This window comes from Pelodiscus sinensis, chromosome 17, assembly GCF_052426305.1.
Source record: "Pelodiscus sinensis isolate ZL-2025 chromosome 17, ASM5242630v1, whole genome shotgun sequence".
Lineage (NCBI taxonomy): Eukaryota > Metazoa > Chordata > Testudines > Trionychidae > Pelodiscus > Pelodiscus sinensis.
The window spans coordinates 3,350,628-3,371,264 of NC_143068.1; the positions used below are offsets into that span (position 1 = coordinate 3,350,628).

The 20,637-nt window shown below is 44.7% G+C and overlaps 1 protein-coding gene across 13 annotated transcripts in view; it reads right to left on the reverse strand.

The window, feature by feature from the left end:
- PHF20 (PHD finger protein 20) overlaps positions 1-20,637 on the reverse strand; it is a 191,700-nt gene that overhangs the window by 145,193 nt on the left and 25,870 nt on the right. For 12 of the 13 annotated variants that reach the window (XM_075900759.2, XM_075900762.2, XM_075900761.2 and 9 more), the window contains 2 exons: positions 2,645-2,816; positions 1,774-1,858 (listed from right to left, as the gene is read on the reverse strand). The exons of the other annotated variant lie outside the window; for it this stretch is intronic. In XM_075900759.2, the coding sequence (XP_075756874.1) occupies positions 1,774-1,858; positions 2,645-2,816 (257 nt within the window). The remainder of the gene's footprint in view (positions 1-1,773; positions 1,859-2,644; positions 2,817-20,637) is intronic. 13 annotated transcript variants of the gene reach the window in all.

The window sequence follows — 20,637 nt, forward strand, 5'->3', positions numbered from 1 at the left end:
AAAAAGCAAAACAAAAGCATTAGTTTTCAGACTTAAAAGATTCAAAAGGGATCCAAGCCAAATTAAGGAATATGAGCAATTGCTTCCAGTTTACAGTATTCATATTAGTAGTGCCACTGAAGGAAGAGTGTGCAGAAGACAGGAATTGGATGTGTGCTTAACTTCTGGAACAGCAATAATTAAATATATTTGCTATTTGTTCATGGAGTTTTGTAATTGGTGAAGAATAGATTTTGCTTAAGCTTTCTGCAACTGAGGCACTTCATATTATTTTGCATCTTTCCTCATTTATGAAAATATTCGAATAGATGTAAAAATACCCCAAATAGATATTTACCCATGACAAGTTTTAAATTGCCTATACCAAATCAGTTACTGAATGATATATATGAAAAATTGTTTAACATCTGAAAATTTTAAGAAGCTGCTGAAGAATTCCACGAGACAATAATCCACTAACAGCGGATACCCAAGTCTAATGATCCAGTTGCCTTAGACCAATTGCCTTACTTATGCTGGACAAAAGAGTCCAGTAATTATGAGGCTGAATACAGGTCAACTCTGCTTCTGCATATCAGTGTGTCAAACTGAGTGTTTCACATATTTTAGTGACCTATAATAAGAATCTTTAGGCTGAACATTGTTCTGTAACTTAAGCTTCAGAGGGGTAGCTGAGTAGATAGCACCTTAAAAACTAACAAAACATGTAGATGGTATCATGAGTTTTCGTGGGCGCAACCCACTTCTTCAGATCCTCTCATCAGAAGAAGTAGGTTGCGCCCAGGAAAGCTCAATACCATCTACATGTTCTATTATTCTGTAACTCAGCACAATCTCTGAATGAGTTCCACAGCAAACAATCTCTGGAGAGCTGTACAAAGTGATACAAACCTCAATGACATTTAAAAATTATATTGGACCAAATTCTATTACCTAGGCTGAATCAGAACTTCTGAACAGTGTTTCCTATATTACATTTTCTAGGAAGCATACTGAAGATAAATTTGAATTCCAAATTCTATGAGGCAGAAAATATGTTCTGCTGGAAGTAAAGCATACCTGATTTAAATGTAGAATAATTTCAGTTTCAACAGAAAATACCTATCTACATTCTTTCCCACTTTTCTGTATTTAATAGTAGACCTGACACACTCATCAAGAACACAGAGGTAGTTTTGGTGAAAATGTTTTGTGCACATTTGAAAAAGAAAAACTTCAGACCACTGCACTTCAAGGTCCCACCATGACCATTTCACTAATATGCAAGAAGGTCCCAGATATTTCAGAAGTTCTTTATATTTTATTTATTTAGCGGTCATCTGCCAAACAAAAATACATTAAGGGTGAAAGCATTAATATCAATCTTAGAGAAAGAAAGTGTCTCTCATCAATTTGGATCCTCTCCTTTACAATGACAAAAAAAAAAGATGTTGGCCTCTTTCTGCTGCAAACATTTCTTTAGCAATTGTGTCAAGTTGCTAAAATAAATTTTAATTAATTGATTATCTTTCTTCCCCCTCCAGTTATGCCATTTTCAAGGTAGGTCATTAGGTAACTGATCCTAGCTGCTGGAGAAAAAAATACCCACTTCGCACATCGACAACATTTAATGAGAAATTACAGAACAGAAAAACTATTTTTTATACAAGTAACATTCTGTAGCATAATAAATACTTGCTTTCAGACATGTGCCATGTTCTCTGGAAACGAGGAAATTCTGAACACAAATTTATCCAGTTATTAAGTACAACAAAATAAAGAGCTGCATCTTACCATCCTTGTTAACAGAAGTGACTTTGGCTGGATAAAACCGACAATCAGACCAGCAAGCCAATACCTGGTCATTTATATGAAATCCCTACAAAAAGAAAAAACAAACTAACAATTTACACTTGCTGAATTTGAGAAACAAAATTAGGAAGGTTTAAAAAAAGATATACTGCTTCATTAAACCAATAGAATGGTTTCCTTGTTAAAAGCAGGGTTGAGAGAATGCACCTGTTTAAACAATTAACCGATAAGCCTGGGTTCATTGATTAATCCTAACAGTTACACGCAGGGCCCTCTTTCCCTTACCCCAGACCCCTGTTGCCTCTACATGAGGCGGGGGGAGAGGGGAAGAGCTGGTGTGCATGAGGAGACTGCTTTTACGCTGGCTTCCCACACATGCCAGTTCCCACGGAGCCCCCCCCACACTGCTGCCTCTGAGGGGAAGGGGGACAAGCAGGAGCCGGTGTTCACGCCTGGCCCCTGATGTACAAACATGTAACTTCTGTAAATATCAGCTGTTACACGTTTACAGAATTCAATGCAATTTAACATCCCTAGTTAATAAAAAACCCTTATCCTTCCGCAGGCAAACACTGCAACAGCGCCTGCTCATGAGGAAGAATTTACATTCAGCTACAGATGTAAAAAAGTTGACACCATTCTATGTAGACTGTAAGCTCCTTCAGGCAGGAACTGTTTCTTCTTCCGTCTGTACCACACTAATGGTACAGCACTAAGCTTAAACAATGACAAATTACATCTGGCCACGTACATGCTGCATTGAGGGACCTCAATGGGTTTTGGATGTAAATAAAATGCAATATGTAACTAGCTGAATAATGCGAATTCATTAAATACACTGTTTTCAACTTACACCACATCCATCTTCCTCATGTAATCCCTCTTTCCTTAGCTGAATTTTCTCTAAGGGACGCAGATAGGGACTGTCCCAACAAAACCATTCATCATAACGGTGGTTCCAGCGTTTGAAATGAATAAGCACTTTTCCTTCCTCGTAGTCAATTTCTTCAATATGAGCTGGATACCTATGCAAATTAAGAGCTCACTGAAATAACTCTGGTTAAGAATAAAATGAGATGCCTCAAAAATCAGTAGCATGATTATAATGTAAGGCCATACATATAGTGGTTCTACTAACACTAGCAAAACTAAAAAGAATGATGCATAAGCAGTTTGTTCTTGTACAGAGACAGCAATATATGGGAAAAATGTTTTCCCATGGTTTCTCTACTGCTTACATTATTTGTTTTATGTATAGTTTCACCCCTTAGACTAGATCCTGCGCTCTACTTAGGACTAAATCAAGAATTGCCTCTTATGGGTTCCAGAACCAGCCTCTCCAAGAAGCAGTCATTTAGTTTGTTAAGAAACTTATCTCTGCATCCCATCCTAAGGTGATGTGTAGCATGTCAATTTGGGGATAGCTGAAATTATGAAGCATGCACTCTAGAAATATTTCATTTAACTGTAACTGCAAGCTCATCCAGGTCTCAGCAAAAGTAATAAGTTTAAGACCCCTAAGGATAGTTCAAATTAATACCAATTACAAAACAGTTACGCTTCTTAAAACAGTGAAAGCATACTGTTAATACAAAATTGTACAAGTACGATGCAAAGACTTGTGAAATACTAACAGTTAATTAATCTGCTATAGAAAAGAAGCAACCTCTTAAATCCTCCATTTGAACGTGAATAATTTTGTTCAAAACACACAGTTTAGGAGGAAAAAGTAATTATACAGAAAAAGTAAAATCTTTACTAGAGTTAAGCATCTGCAGCACTTGCAGAAAACATTAAAATCAGCACAGAAAAGCTGACAAAAATTGACCAGTTTAATCTATTTTGTTGTGGACATACATGTTGGAGAGATACTTACATTTTCTGACAATTTTTCATGTAAACTTTGAATACTGTAATTAGCATTCTAGGATTTTTTAATAGAAGATGGATGAGTTGATACACAGGGCGAGAGTAACAATGAACATGCAAATCTAGTACATTTGTTTCTAATTATCAGATGGAACCTCTATGAAACATTTTAAATGAATCATTAATTTTATGCAATTCCAGGAATGAACAATTGAGGGAGGCTTCTCTCTCTATTATTGCTTCTATAAAATCAGTTAGGAATAGAATGGTAACATATGCCACACTTGAATTAAGACAACATGAGACTGGCTTCAAGAATTCCTCTAACCAGAGTGACTATCACTCACAAAGGATGTCTGCAAAGTCACTTCCTGGCCAAGAGGAAAGTGCTACCCAGTTCAAAATGCACCCACCATGCAACGGCAATATTGTTGAAAATATAGTATAACGATGGGATGAACCTTGGCATCAGCTCAACACGGAGCAGAGTAGAGCAGCTTCAACTAGAGTAACAGCAAAACTCAACTACAACATACAACAAATTTGTTCTCCCAAAATGATTCAAGACAGATCTTGCCCGCTCAATATCACAGAGGGTCATGGCAAAAAGATGGACTCTCAGAAGCTCTCAGAATTAGATTCCAGAACTACCTGTATTGATCAGAGAACATGTATATGGAATTGCAAAATTAAGCCAAAATGCATGCAGAAAACAGAAGCAATCACAGCAGTTACTGAAGAAAACACAACAAAGCACACATTTTGGCAAGTCAAGTATAATTAGCAAGCCAAAATAATTTTAAGAGCAACTACCACAAGACAAAAACTAACAGCAATTTTTTTAAAGTCCATCAGAAGCAGGAAACCTGCCAAATCCAAGGGATCACTAGATAATCAGTGCTAACAAAGCATTCCAGGAAAACATAGGCATTGCAGAGAAGCAACATGAACTATTTGCATTGGTCCTTCCTGCATATGATGTGAGGGAGGACTCCCACACTAAATTTTTAGATGACATATCTCAGGAACTGCTCCAGACAGAGATGTAAACAGAATAGTTTTTTGAACACAGCTATAAATTAGTCACTAGGACCAGATAGTATTCACAGGAGTTCTGAATGCACTCATATGGAATTGCAGAACTACTGTGGTATGTAACCTATTGTTTAAACCAGCCTCTGTACCTCTGAATGAGTAAGTAGCTGATGCAAAATCTATTTTTAAAGGTAATAGGCAAATCCTGGAAATTGCAGGCTGGTAAGCCTAACTTCAGTACCAGGGAAACTGGATGAAACTATAATAAATCAACAGAATTATCAGACACATAGATTAACACAATATATTGGGGAAGAATTAATGTGGTTTTTCTAAAGGGATTATATCTCACCAATATATGAAAATTTTTTGATAGAGTCAAGCAGCACATGGACAAGAGCAAGCCAGTTGTACATAGTTTCAGAAAGCCTTTGCATGGTCTCTTACTAAAAGCACTATATCAAAGTAAGCAGTCATGCGAGAAAAGAGATGGTCCTTTCATGGATCAGTAATTGGTTAAAACATAGGAAATGGTAGGAAAAAATGGTCAGTTCTCACAAAGGAGAGAGGTGAGCAGGGTCCTCCCAAGATCTATAGCAGAATATGTGCTGTTTAACATTCATAAATAGATTTGTAAAAGTTAATAAATAGTGAGCTGACAAAGTTTGCAGGTGATAATAAATTAAGGATAGTGAAGGCCAAATCGCACTGCAAAGAGATCTCTTAAAACTGAATAACAAAATGACAGATGAAATTAAATTGTGATAAATGCAAAGTAAAACTGGAAAACAGTCCTAACTATATATACAAAAATATGTAACCTGACACGCAAAAAAAAGAGAGATCTTGAAGTTATCCTGATAATTCTTTGCAAACGTTTCTTGACTGTACAACAGACGTCAAAAAAGCTAACAGAATATTAAAAACCAACAGGAAAAGCACAGATAAGACCAAAATTTCATTATAAATCAGTGGCATGCCCACACCTTTAACTGCATGCAGTTCTGGTTGCCCTCTCAAAAATGGATATATTAGAAATGGAGAAGGTATAGAGAAGGGCAACAAAGAATAGAGCTATGGCACAGCTTATGCATGAGGAGAGATTAAAAGATTACCTACCGTTGATCTTGGAATGAAACAACTAAGAGGAAATATGATAGATGTGTATAAATTCATTAATTGTATGGAGAACATGAATAAGAAAATAATTTACTCCTTCCACATAAAAACAGTTACCCAACCTTTTCATAACTATTGGTCTTCGAGAGATGTAGCTCATGTCCATTGCATTCTGAGTGCGCAGAGTCAGATATTTTTGCCTTAGCAATATCTGCGAGATCAGCTGTGACATCCCCTTGAGCACCGCATTTATGCTTTGGTATTTCAGGCGCCGCCAGCCTTATGCCTCCTCACTTATTGTCAGTAACTCCAGCAGAGGGGCAGGAGTCTAGATAATGCAATCTGGACGTTAGCATTACAGCTTGAAGAACATTTATGAAAAAGCGGGTAACCATTTTTAGTTAGTGTTTGCTTGTGTCAATTCCATTTTAGGTGATTAACAAGCAGTGTCCATGAAGATGGGCTTGGCGTTCACAGCGGTGCAGCTTGGAGCACTGCTCTACCAAAACCAGCGTCATCTCAAGCTTGCTGAGTAAGCGCACAATGAGATGTGACCATGACGACTGACAGTAAGTAGCAGCTCTACATATCTTTTGGATTAGAAGCCACACCATGAAGGCCACTGATGGCACCTGTGTCCTGGTTGAGTATGCTATTTCAACTGCTGTTGGATGCAGTCAAGCTGAACCCATGAAGAATCCTTGAAGAATGCTGTACTGCGATCATCTCAGACACACTCAGGACTGACATCACAACCAAGAATAAAACTTTCCAGGGTAGGAGAGAGAGCAGGGTAACAGGCTCTCAAAGGGAGGCCTCATTACTCTTGGCAAAACAACAGGAAGTTACTTACCTTGTGCAGCAACGACTGTTCTTTGAGATGTGTCTCCCCATGAGTGCTCCACATATGGTGATGAGTATCCCTGGAGCTGCAAATCGGAGCTTCTTCTAAGCAGTTGCTAGTTGGGCCACGCGTGCGCAGCAGGCATCTCGTGCTGCTGGCAGTTTGACAGTTGAGTGCAGCCTGACCCTCTCCCCTCAGAGCAGACCTACTCCAAGTAGCAGGGAAGAAGGGAGGGTCATGGAGCACCCACGGGGACAAACACCTTGAAGAATAGTCGTTACTGCACAAGCTAACTCCCTTTTCTTCTCTGGGTGATGTCCCCATGGGTGCTCCATGCATGGTGACTACCAAGCAGCGTCCCATGCGGTTGATGGGACTCGGAGTTACTGCTTAATGGCAGCGGACAGAACTGCTGTAGCCACCGCTAGATCGTTTGCCAATTGGGGCAGGATTGCATAATGTTTAGAGAATGTGTGATCAGAAGACCATGCAGCTGCCCAGTAAATGTCTCGTAGAGACACATTTTTTAAGAATGCCGTGGATGCTGCCATAGCCCAAGTAGAATGGGCTCTCGGTAAGGCTAGCAGCGGTTAGCCGGAGGGTGAATGGCATTGGAGAATGCAAGTCGCTATCCATTTTGAAATTCTCTGAGTCGAGATGAAAAGCCAGTCATTGCAACAGAGTGTCGTGGGGTCTCTCGAAAACCCTGAGTTCTGTCAGTGTAAAATGCCAAAGCTCTTCGTACATCCAATGTATGCAGCATTGCCTCCCTGGAAGAAGCATGACGTCTTGGGAAGAATGCAGGCAGGACAATGGGTTTGTTGATATGGAAGATCGTGCCGACCTTTGGGAGGAACATTGGATGCGTCCTCAAAGTCACTTTATCCTTACTCAACACTGTACAGGGTTGACCCTTTATTAGCGCGCCTATTTCACTGGTGCTCCTCACACAAGTTACGGCTACAAGAAAGAGAACTTTCATGATGAGTAGAGAGAGTACACAAAGCCATTGGCTCAAAGGGGGGCTTCATGAGAGCAGTCAATACCAGATTAAGGTCCCATGTAGGGGTTGGCATCCTACGAGGTTGATAGAGATTGCAAAGACCTTTGAGGAACCTCTTTGATAATGGGCATGCAAATACTGAAGCCCCCTCAATTAGTTCGTGGAAAGCAGAGATAGTGACCAGGTGGTCCGATTGAAGAGATAGATAATCCATCCGTCTTCAGGATGCATCCGTAGTCTAGAATGGCTTGTATCAGAGCTTCACTAGGGTTGACTTGTGTCTGCTGACACCAGGAGATGAAACGCCTCTATTTCTGCAGGTAAGTCACTCTGGTGGATTGTCTCCTGTTGTTCAGTAGGACATCTTTCACCCGCTCAGAACACTGGAACTCATGGTCATGGAATTATTGAGGAGGCATGCACAGAGGTGTAGTGACTGCAGGTTCGGGTGACACAGCTTGCCCCTGTTCTGGAATAGGAGGTCATGTCCATGTGGTAACAGGCAAGCTGGTTCTAGAGACAAGTCCTGAAGGGATGGAAACCAAATCTGCGTGGACCAAGCAGTGGCTATCAAAATAATTCAAGCACCGTGAAGCCGAATTTTGTGCAACACCCTGGGAAGAAAGGCATAATACAGTGGTTCATCCCATGTGAGGAGGAACCCTTCGCCCCTGGATCTCCTGCCCAGTCTGGCTCGAGAGCAAAATTTGGGACATTTGGTGGTGTTCGGTGTTGCAAAGAGATCCATGTTGGGATAGCCCAATTTGCAGATGATGATATCCGTGACTGCAGGGTGGAGTTCCCACTCGTGGTGAATTGTAAAGCTGAGGTTCAGGGCATCTGCCACAGTGTTGTCGACCACCCAATAAGTACGTAGCTTTTAGGATGACCCCGTGCCTTATACACCAATTCCAGAGACGGACTGCCTCGGTGCACAGAGGTCTGGTCTCGGTGCACAGAGGCGCTCCTCGCGCCTGTTTATGTAGTACAAAATGGTCATGTTGTCTGTGAGAATACAAACTGAGCAGCTGGTTGTGGAAGAGGCAAAGCAATTGCAAGCATTTCTGACAGCCCTGAGCTCCAGAAAGTTGATGTGTAATGGAGCCTCTATCTGCGACTTAGGACAGTTGAAGAGGAACAGAGGGAAGGGGGTCGGACCATGCTCAACAGTCAAATGGTCAGCAGGGGGACACACCTGCTGCGCATGCTCGGCCCAACTAGCAACTGCTTAGAAAAAAACTCCGATTTGCGATTCCAGGGATGCCTGTCATCATACATGGAGCACCCACGGAGACATCACCCAAAGAAGAAAAATCAGTTCCCAAGGAGAGACTGGACCCTGGACATGCAAGTAGAAACACTCCAGACCTTTCAAAAAGTGAGTCGTATTATGAGTGAAGACTGACATGCATTGGAATGGATGGTAGAAAGCCTAAATAGCAGCAGGATGGATCCACTGATCAATGACAGGGACAAACCTTGAAGTTTGAGGTGCAGAAGATAATCCCAGATCTCCTGAAGCAAGCCCTGTTCATTCCTGATACACCGTTCTAAGATGCAGCACATGACTTTTTCCATTTGGACAGATAAGCTGCTTTCGTGGAGGGTTTCCTGCTACCCAGGAACCCTCCCCATGGGTGCTCCATGAATGATGACAGGCATCACTGGATTCACATTTCCATTCATCTGTCTTTAACCATGCAGTCAATACAGCATTGTCAGGCTCATGTTTAGAAAGTTGCCTGGGTTCTGGAACAGCAGATCCGGCCAGTCTCAGCTTAAGTGGGGCAACTACTGAAAAGTTCAGCAGGATGCTGAACTAGTTCGAGTGAGGCCATACAGGGTTTATTAGGATAAACTACAGGTATGAAAACATCCACAAGAGCCAGTGTTCCCTCTAAGAGGCAAGGCAGCGCAGCTTCACAGGGGATTATCAACCCTGCCCAATCAGCAGCTCAGGGCTCCATGCAAGGAGCTGACTGACTGGGAGGAGCTGATTATCACCTGTGAAGCTCTGTGCAGATTAGAGGGAACACTGATAAGAGCCCCGAACAGAAAGAAACATGCCTCTGACAAGGGGGCCCATGTCCATCTCCCGGATCAAAGAGAACATGTGTCATTTCTTCTTCTGCATGGATGTGAACGGGTCCATCCCGACTTCTCCACCCCCTATAAAATTACACTATCCACTTCTGGATAGCGTGACCACTTGAGGCAAGACAAGATAGTCCTGCTGAGATGACCTACTAATACATTCCTAGTCTCAGGCAAGCGCACAGGTACCTGAGGAATGGCATGCCGTACATAAAAGTCCTGAAGGTGGAGTGCTTCTTGACAAAGGGTTGACAACCTGGATCCACTCTGCCTCTTGATGTAATATATTGCAGCAGTATTGTCCATCAGAACCCACACCATCTTGCCTTTCAAGTGGGGAAAGAAAGCCTTGCATCCCATGCAAACTGCTCTAAGCACCCTGACATTGCTATAGAAGGACAGATAATCAGCAGCCACAGATGCTGAGCTTGACCTGCCAGGCTCTGCAGACCAGGGCCACCAAGGGAAATCTCTCCAGGGATAACCCAGCATCGCACTACCAATCCAGGGGTAACTAGATGTGATTTAGCATCCTAATTACCAACTCTAAGTCATGCCTGCTACGGATGTAGACTGAGGCCCACTATGCTTTCAGACGAAGGAGCTGGCCACGTCTTCACACACATGTACATGCAGCCCAACAACCACAGCAAGGTATGAGCCATGGTGATTAAGTGATTCTTTACATGGACGATGAGATTCAACGTGGCTTGAAAACAAGCTTCTGGTTAGAAGGCTCTGACTCACGTGTAGCTGAGAACCATCCCCAATGAATTCTATTCACTGGACCAACTTTAAGGTGGATTTTTTCTTATTTATCAACAGGCTCAAACAGCACATGGAATTCACCTGATTAAAGCTCCTCTGCACTTACTCCTGAAATCTGACTTGATGAGCCAGTCAGCAAGATGAGAAGGTAAGCAGCCATTGGCACCAGACATTTGGTGAACCCCCTTGAGGCCACACATTGAAAGTAACATCTGCCCACTATGAAACTAATGAATTGCCTACGATCTTGGACTATAGAAAATATGCATCCTTCAAGTTAAGGGAAGCGTCCCAGTCTCCTGGACCTAGGCAGACCACAAGAAACATCAACTTTCTGAGAGATTTGTGGAGGCAATGCAGGCCCAGAATTGATCTGGAGCCCCCTTTTGCTTTTGGGATTAGGTAATGAAAGGAAAGCATTTCTATATTCTTGCAGTATCCAGAGGGTCTCTTTCACTGCCCCCAGGTAACTGGAAGTTCTCAACTCTTTCAATGGGAGTTGCTCATGAGAAGGGCCCATGAAGGAGGACAGGCAAGTGGGAGGAAGGGAAAGGATATCCAAGAATTGCAGGTTATAGTCCTGAGATCCTAATCTCTTACACCCGCTGGACCAAGGAGTCCCCTGACCAGGCCAAATGGTAGAAATGAAGACAAGTGAGTTAAGAATAAGTTAGATCTGGAAAGCTGACTAAGGCATCTCTCGAGCTCACCTTCAAAAAGTGCATTTATGACCCCTGGGATGCTCTGCAAGGCTTGTCTGTGAAGATGAGCAGGAGGAGGATGGGTAGCTGTAGGGTAAACTGTCCATGGTATCTTGCTGAGTACTCAAATCCAAAATCATTAGGCCAGGCCTGGGAAGCACACAGACAGCAGTTAACTTGACCCTGGTTCCCCTGGCAACTACATTCCAAAGGGGCCTCTCTCTCTGATAAGGCCTGGCTGGTAGCAGCCAGGCTGCATGGTTTTTCTTACTGTCTCCTGTAATTTCAGTCTCCTGTAATTTCAGATCAATCAGCTTGGATCCCAAGGACTGTGCCAACACAAGGAAGGAGTCATCTCACAGTAGCCATCACAATTTCAGCAAAACAAGTTAACATCAATATGTCCATTTTGGAGCTTCCATCCTGTTTATGTTGGCTCATTTAGCTTGTTAGGAATAACTACCTGTATTAGTGATAACATGTTTAATTGGCAATGGGCGGAAATACTGTGTAACCTTTATATTTCATTGGCTTATGTGCTTATCTCATTTCCGCTGCTAGACCTATCAAATCACTTCCCCTCTGTCCATCTGCTACCTATATAATCTAATGATAGAAAAGTAGGCGTGTTAGTCTGGTGTAGCTGAAACAAAATACAGGACTATGTAGCACTTTAAAGACTAACAAGATGGTTTATTAGATGATGACCTTTAGTGGGCCAGACCCACTTCCTCAGATCAAATAGTGGAAGAAAATTGTCACAGCCACATATACCAAAGGATACAATTAAAAAAAAATGAACACATATGAAAGGGACAAATCAAATTTCAGAACAGAAGTGGGATGGGGAGGGGGAGGTAAATGTCTATGAGCTAATGATATTAGTGGTGATAATTGGGGAAGCTATCTTTGTAATGGGTAAGATTACACCTGAGTCTGAACAAAGGCTCTAGTTAAGTTTCGAATTTTAGCATGAATAACAGGTCGGAGGATTCTCTTTCAAGTGCAGTCTTAAAAGGCTTTTGAAGCAGGATGCAGGTAATTAAGTCGTTGAGACAATGTCCTTTCTGATTGAAATGGCAAGAAACTGCTTTTTCTTTGCGATCCTGTCTGATATCTGTTTTGTGGGCATTGATCCTTCACCAAGGACATTTACCTCCCCCTCGCCCCCCCCCGCTTCTGTTCTGAAATTTGATTTGTCCTTTTCATGTGTGTTTATTTTTTTAATTGTATCCTTTGGTATATATGGTTGTGACAATTTTCTTCCACTATTTCATCTGAGGAAGTGGGTCTGGCCCACGAAAGCTCATCATCTAATAAACCATCTTGTTAGTCTTTAAAGTGCTATATAGTCCTGTATTTTGTTTTATATAATCTAATGTATGTTTTGGTTAAGTTAATGCTCACCAGGTTAACTCCTGATGGGTACTCCACCAGCTGTCTGAACCAATAAATCCTCTGTTTGTTTTCACCTGCACCCAGTGTGTCCAGAATTATTCCCTACAGTAGCAATGACAGACAATCATGTTTCTATCCCTTCTCCTTGCAGGCCCCTGTCAAAACGGCCAAGGCTTTGAAGGCAGGGGTAGCTGGAACGTGCTTTCTTAAAGGCTATGATGTATGCATGCCCAAAGAGTGAAGGGTGGCTGAAATGTCCTTCAGCCCATGCAGCCTTGCCTCCATCTGCTCTGCAAAGAGTCCATTCTCATAGAATGGAAGATCTCGACTGAGGTCTGCATTTTTTGAGGCAGGCCACTATTCTGAAGCCAAAAGCTGCACCTCATGATCACCACCACCAATGTGGTCACCCTAACTGCCAAGGCCACAGTGTCCCAATTCCATATGAAAACACCTTACTGTGGTATCCTTCTCCACCAAGGTGCTTAATTCCAGGGCTAAAACTTCCCAGGCGGGGGAAGGGGGGAGACAGCACACCATACATTTACAAACGAAGTCCCATAAGTGAAAACTGTGGAAACTATACCTGTCAAAGAAAGCCTGTTGGTTTGATAGCCTGCAAGACCAGCTATCAAATAAACGGTCCTCTCACAAAGGTCCTGGGTTTTTGGGACTTATTTTGGCAGCGGAGAGGGGGGAGTTCAATCAGTGTGCCCATGTTTCTCCTTGTTGTAAACAGAGGACTTGTGAGCCCAGAGGAGGGCAGGTATTCATGTGCTTGAACCCTTCTGTATGGAACAAAATATTTTTTGGCCTTTCTGTAGAAGGAAGGGTTGGAAAACAGGGTTTGCCAGAGGACCTTGGCAATTTTCAGGAGACCATCATGCATTGATAGTGCAACACAGACAGGATAGAGGTTGGGAGCATATTAAAGAAGATGGCTGCCTGCTCGGCCATCTCTTCCAGTTCTATGCCCAAGATCTCAGCCACTCATCAAAATCTAGCTTTCTTTAAAACTTCAGGCTGGCCCTCAAGAGTTACAGGACCACCTCATCCAGGGATGAGGATAATGACTGTAACACCCAGGAAGTCTCCATGGAATCATAACCCATGTGGGAAGAGGGTTTTAAGGGCAGGTACTGTCACTTCTTCCCCTACCTCTTAGTGGGTTTCATGCATGCAGCCTGGTGCTGACAGTGCCACCCAATGCTACTCCAAGATGATGAAAGGGCAGACAGCAGAATGCAGCATTACCAGCATGCCCCATGCACCCCAATAGGGCCAATACTCTGGCTAATGGCAGAGCTGCCAAAGGTGGCACTACTGAAGTCAATGTGGTTTAGTGCCCAATCGCACTAGTGGAGCTTTCCTTTTGTGATGAAGGAAACCACTTCCAGTGACCACATCAAGGTCACTGATGATGGTGTTAGTCTCCTGACCTTTACCACTGGAGACCAGTGCTAGGAATGGACAAATGGATGACAGGGGTATGACTGAGCACTCCTGTGGGATGGGTCATAGAGATCTGTGCCAAGAGGAAAAATGGTGGGAGGGTGAATGGTGAAGATAATACAACAAACAGTGCCTCCCCCTATGTGAACTGCATTTAAATGGTGGGGGACTATGAATGCCATGCTAGTGATCCAAAGCGAGCCCCAGAGGACATGAGCTGCAACACTGGAGTTCTGTGACAGAAGGGGAGAGCACTGCCTTGGCTCAGTAATCTATGGCACTCAACTGTGCTGTGGCCGTCTTGGCAGCTAGCTTACTCTTGTAGGCAGCCTTTGCCACTTCCTGCAGAACACGCAATGCCAATAGCACAGGTGGAGGGCTTTGCTCTCTTGGAATTGGGAGAGCTTGGGAAGGCATCAATGAGGCTACAAATTTGCATCTCCTACCCATTCCTAGAGTCCGTGGTGTTATCCTTTAGGGAGCTAAGGGAACTGACTATGGAGGCACATTTCCATGGCTCTGGAGTGGTCAAGAGGCCTGAACTGAGACCTTTGTCCAATGCCCCAGTCTCTTTCTTGCAATGAGCAATGGATCCATGCTTCATAAGTTTGGGTTTTTTTGTTTTGTTTTGGGGGGAGGGGGGTGGGGGATACCAGCAAAAGAACACAGAGCCCAGTGCCAGGCGTGCACTGTGCACTAAATTTCTAGGCATTGAGTCCAGCCAAGGCAGCTCAGAAACTGGCTGGAGGGAAGCCTCCACAAGGAGAGCCCTCAAGCAAGTTTCACACACTTTCTGGGGCCTGGGTCTAAAGTTATTCAAGATATAAAATTTGTCCTCTGCAGGGTGGTATTGTTTAAAAAGAGGTGATTAAAAAATTCATTGATTTAAATCAAGTTTCCCATGACACTTCTTCACTTATTCCTTCAATAATGGTACAAATCTGATTACTAAAACAAGTTAATTTACAGCTCAGTACAGCACTTTACAACATCTAAGAGGTTATACTTTATGCAATTTTTTTAGATAATTTGGATTTTTATTGATTTAGGAAATAGCACATACTACTCATTACCTGTGTAAAGCTGCAGATAGAGCAGCCATACATTAGGAATGATAAGAAACTACAATCACACATACAAACACAATAGCACTTATATTTTATTAATTTAAATAATATATAAATGATTCCCATTTGCTATTGCAGCAGTCTCCAGTCAATGAAAGTGTTCATTGTTAACAAATGCGAAAAGGAAAAATATTAGCATAAATGAACCAAGAAACCTTTTCATTTATCGTCTCATTGGTCTTTGATGATCCTTACCACAAACTCATCCATAATGGTGGTTTTACTGGATGATTGAAATCTTTTGTTTTCTACAGATAATTTCTACTGAAATGTGTTTAGTTGCAGCACTGCTGCTAAAAGTACCAACGGAAGACTCTGAAGTTGTTGCAGATAGACAGATTAAGTCTTTATGCTTAAATGGAATCCTGAAACAAAATTCAGAAGTGATTTTGAATAGTCCTTAGTTCTTCTCACTCTATTATTCATTTAATAATTTAGGGTATGTCTACACTACCCCGCTAGTTCGAACTAGCGGGGTAATGTATGCATACCGAACTTGCTAATGAAGCCCGGGATTTGAATTTCCCGGGCTTCATTAGCATAAAGCCGGCGCCGCCATTTATAAAAGCCGGCTAGTGCGAACCCCGTGCCGGGCGGCTACACGCGGCACGGGCTAGATAGTTCGGAATGGCTACGTAGTTCGAACTATCTGTACTCCTCGTGGAACATTTGTGTGCGCCCGCCAAGTGCTCGGGGTTGGCCTGGCCCCGGGCACGTGGCGCATGCACGGTGCCGGAGCCAGCCCCGGGCACATGGCGCACAGTGAGCGCAGACCCCAGGAGCGCCGCCGATAGGCCGCCCACGCTCTGGGCACGCGGCGCTTTGGGAGGGGGAGGGGGGAGCGCCGGCCCCGGGCGCGCGGCGGGGGGGGCGCCGGGCCCGGGCGCGCAGCACTTGGCGGGGGGGGGGGCGCGCCGGCCGCAGGCGCGTGGCTATGGGGGGGCCCCGCCCCCGGGCGCACAAGTCGCCCAGCAACCTCTAATGGTTGGGGACCACTGAGCTAAACTAACCTTTTTTCCCCTAGCAACATCCAACAGTTTGGGAATTTACTTGTCAAATCACACTTGTACTGACATGTAGAGAGAGTTTTGAACAATACATTGCAAAATGAATTTAAGCTACTACTAACCAGTTGATCCACTCAGCCATATGCACATCTTCATCCACATCTTTTTCTCTCAATAAACAGTTTTCCTTATGATGTTTCATTCTTGCAACTAGGCCCTGCAGCTTGTTCTTGTATTGCTTACACTTCACACCATTTTCCTTCTTTACTCAGGGAAAAAAATTCTTCTAAATATTCCCAGATATGGCCTCTCTTACACCCAGAAGCTACAACACTTATTCTGTGGCAAAACTGTGGGGAAAGCGAAGTTACTCACCTCCAGTGCAGTAACTGTCGTTCTTCGAGGAGGTGTCCCCGCGGGTGCTCCACTATGGGCTGCTGGGCTTGCGGTGCCGCAGACGGAAGCTTGTCATGAGCAGTGTTCGGCTAGACCACGCATGTGCCGTGGGCTCGCGGCTTTCGTGCTCTTTTCTGTCGCGTGGGCCAGCCCCCCTCCAGTTCCTCAAAACCGCCTCTGAGTCTGTAAGAGACAAGAGCAGAGAGAGAGAGAGGACTCTGAAGTGGGGAGGAGGGTGGGCAGTGGAGCACCCACGGGGACACCACCTCGAAGAACGACAGTTACTGCACCGGAGGTGAGTAACTTCGCTTTTTTCTTCAGGGATGTCCCCGCGGGGGCTCCACTATGGGTGACTGCATAGCAGTAGTCACCACAATGGAAGGAGGGCAAGGATTCCTTATTTATCCGCTGTGGAGAGTACCGCAGTCGCCACTGCCTCATCTGAGCGAGAGACTAGAGAAATAGAATAGTGCTTAGCGAAGGTCTCATGTGAGGACCAAGTCCCCGTTCTGCAGATATTCTTCAGAGATACCCCTCTATGAAACGCTGTAGATGTGGCCATGGCTCTAGTGGAATGAGCGCGTGGACGGGACGGAAGGGGTAAGCCTTTCATTGCATACAATTGCACTATGCATGAGGTTACGAGATTGGAAATCCTCTGGGAAGATAGGCGTTGACCCTTTGACCTGTGTGCCAAGGAGACAAATAAGTGTTCCGTAAGCCTGAAATGTTTAGTACCATCTATGTAGAATGCTAAGGCCCTGCGGGTGTCCAAAGAGTGTAGGGCCACTTCTCATGGTGAGGCATGGGGCTTCGGGTAAAAGGTTGGCAGGATGACTGGTTCGTTAACATGGAAATGGGAGACAATTTTAGGTATGAATCTTGGACGTAATCTCAAGACTACTTCATCCTTACGGAAAATTGTATATGGTGGTGTGGCCATCATGGCAGAAAGCTTTGCTAACTCTTGCTAACTTTAGTTTGGAAAAAAGAAGATTAAGGGGGGACATGATAGCGGTTTTCAAATATCTAAAAGGGTGTCACAAGGAGGAAGGAGAAAATTTGTTCCTCTTGGTTTCTGAGGACAGGACAAGGAGTAATGGGCTTAAAGTGCAGCAGGGGAGGTTTAGATTAGACATTAGGAAAAAATTCCTAACTGTCAGGGTGGTCAAATATTGGAATAAATTGCCAAGGGAGGTGGTGGAATCTCCCTCTCTGGAGATATTTAAGAACAGGTTAGATAGACATCTGTCAGGGATGGTGTAGACGGAGCTTGATCCTACCTTGAGGGTGGGGGGCTGGACTCGATGACCTCTCGAGGTCCCTTCCAGTCCTATTATTCTATGATTCTGCGTGCAGATGTTATGGCGAGCAGAAAATGGTTTTCAGAGTGAGCAAATATAAGGATACAGTCGCCAGAGGCTCGAACAGCGGCCTCATTAGGGTGTCGAGTACTGCATCCAGGCTCCACACAGGTGGAACTGGGTCGTGCGGTGGATCCATGTTGATAAGGCCCTTGAGAAATCTTTTAGTCGTAGGATGGGCGAAGATAGAAACGCCATCTATCAGTGATGTAAATGCTGATATTGCTGCAAGGTGCACCCTTATGGAAGCTAACGAGAGACCCTTGTTCTTTAGGTGCAGTGCGTAGTCCCGTACGGAAGGAATCGACGGACGTATCGGATCGTGGTTTGAGGTACACCAGGAGTATCATCTGCGCCATTTGTGAATCTAAGTTTTTCTCGTGGTTTGTCGCCTACAGTGTACTAGGACGTGTTGGACTGGAACAGAGCAGAGAGATTCGAATTGAGTCAGCCAGTTAGGAACCATGCTGTTAGGTTCAGCATTTGTATCTCGGGGTGTTTCAGGCGTCCTCGGTCTTCTGTGAGGAGATCGTGGAGAGGCGGAAGGTGGATCAGTGTCCGTACAGAGACACGGTGCAGGAAGGGAAACCAGTGCTGGCAAGGCCAGTCCGGGGCTATGAGGATTAGCGTAGCCTTGTCCGCCTTCAGCTTCTGGAGGACTTTGGGAATCAGAAGTATGGGGGGGAATGCATAAAGAGGGGTCCGCGCCAAGTCATAAGGAAGGCATTTCCCAGGGATGTGCGGCCCAGGCCCACCCTGGTGCAGTACTTGCGGCATTTTGTATTGGCAGGAGTTGAAGAGGTCCACTCGGGGAGTATCCCAACGTTGGAAGATGTCGCATACAACGCCGTCATGCATTTCCCATTTGTGTTTTACACAGAAATGTCTGCTCAGGAAATCTGCCGTCACATTTGTGGTGCCAGGTAAGTAAAATGCCATAGGAGTTACCCCGTGGCAAATGCACCAGTTCCAAAAGCGGATGGCTTCTGTGCATAGGGAGCAGGAGCGAGCGCCGCCCTGGCGATTTACGTAATACATGGCTGTGATGTTGTCTGTAAGTATCCTCATCATGGTGTTCCGAATGTAGATGAAGAAGGATTTGCATGCGTTGAAAATGGCACATAGCTCTAAGAGGTTTATGTGTAGCCTTGCTTCTTGTGGGGACCATTGGCCTTGGACCGAAAGGGAGCCCATGTGGGCCCCCCAGCGGAGGTCTAGGATAGGGTGCCAACCTCTGGAGCTTTTCTGGGTGAGGAAATAATGTGAGTAAAAGCCCCTGTTCCTGAAATCCTTTGGGACTGGCTCTATGGCACCCAGAGACAGAAGGCGGTCGACCTCTAGTCGGAGGAGGGTCTCGTGAGAGGGGTCCCTGAAGTGGGACAGGGTGGGAGGGGTGGTTGATGGGATGGCTATGAAAGGGATAGGGTAGCCAGACTGAACAATCTCGAGGACCCATCTATCCGTGGTGATTTTTGCCCATTGATGTAGAAAGGGCCTCAGCCGGTGGTGGAAGAGCTGCGCCATACGATTCATGATGCTGCCTGTGACTGTCTGCTCACCCTCGACCAACGCATCAAACCTGTTGCTTGTTGTTGGGAGGCATGTTCGTTCTGCCGGTTGGGTTTCGGCATCGCTGAAGTCTCTGGCGAGAGCATTGGTTGTCAAAGGGCCTCTGTTGCTGGTGCTGTTGCTGCCACTGATGTCTGATGTAGGAGTAGTCATATCTGCACTGATATGGTGAGTACCGCCGTCTTTTAAGGGGGGTGTATACATCCCCAGAGTTCACAAAGTTGTTCGGTATTCTTTAGAGGAGTGTAAGTGAGTCCGTGGTCTCTGCAAAGAGCTTCCCCTTGTCGAAGGGTAAGTCCTTGACTTTGGACTGTAGTTCCTTTGAAACTCCCGCCGCTTGAAGGAAAGAAGCTCTGCGCATAACAATGGCAGTAGCAGTGGAGCGAGCAGCGGCATCAGCGACGTCCATGGCTATTTGGAGGGACATTCTCGCTGATGTGTAGCCCTTTTGGATTACTGATCTCAGGATCGATTTTTTTGAATCAGGGAGATGATCCATGAGGGGAGTGAGGCATGAAAACGTATCGAAGGTATGATTGGAGAGATGCGCCGAGTAATTGGCGATTCTGAGGAGTAGAGTTGCTGAAGTGTATACCTTCCTGCCCAGGAGGTCAAGTCTCTTTATGTCCCTATCGGAGCCCTGTTTGAGATGGGGGGCTCTGGACCTCTGTTGAGCTGCGTCGACTACTAAAGAGTTAGCCTGTGGATGGGCAAAGAGAAATTCCATGCCCTTTGGTGGTACGAAATATTTCTTGTTGGCTCTTTTGTTGGTGGGGAGAGCCGACGCTGGAGCATGCCACACTTCATCGGACAGTCCCAGGATGCCTTCGTCCCAGAGGAATGGCCAGGCGTGACCTATGCTGCGTTTGGAGATTCCTGAAAAGCTTGTGTTGCTTGTCTTTGAGTTCCTGCAGCGGGATCTCTTGTGTGATAGCTACTCGCTTAAACAATTCTTGGAACTGATGGAGGTCATCTGGTGGAGAGCTGTCGCCGGGTGTGACTGCCTCATCTGGAGGAGATGAATCTGGGATGGAAGACCCCAAAGTTTGGTGCATGAAGGGAGTATGTACCGGCTCTGATGGGTGGTGAGATGGTGATGG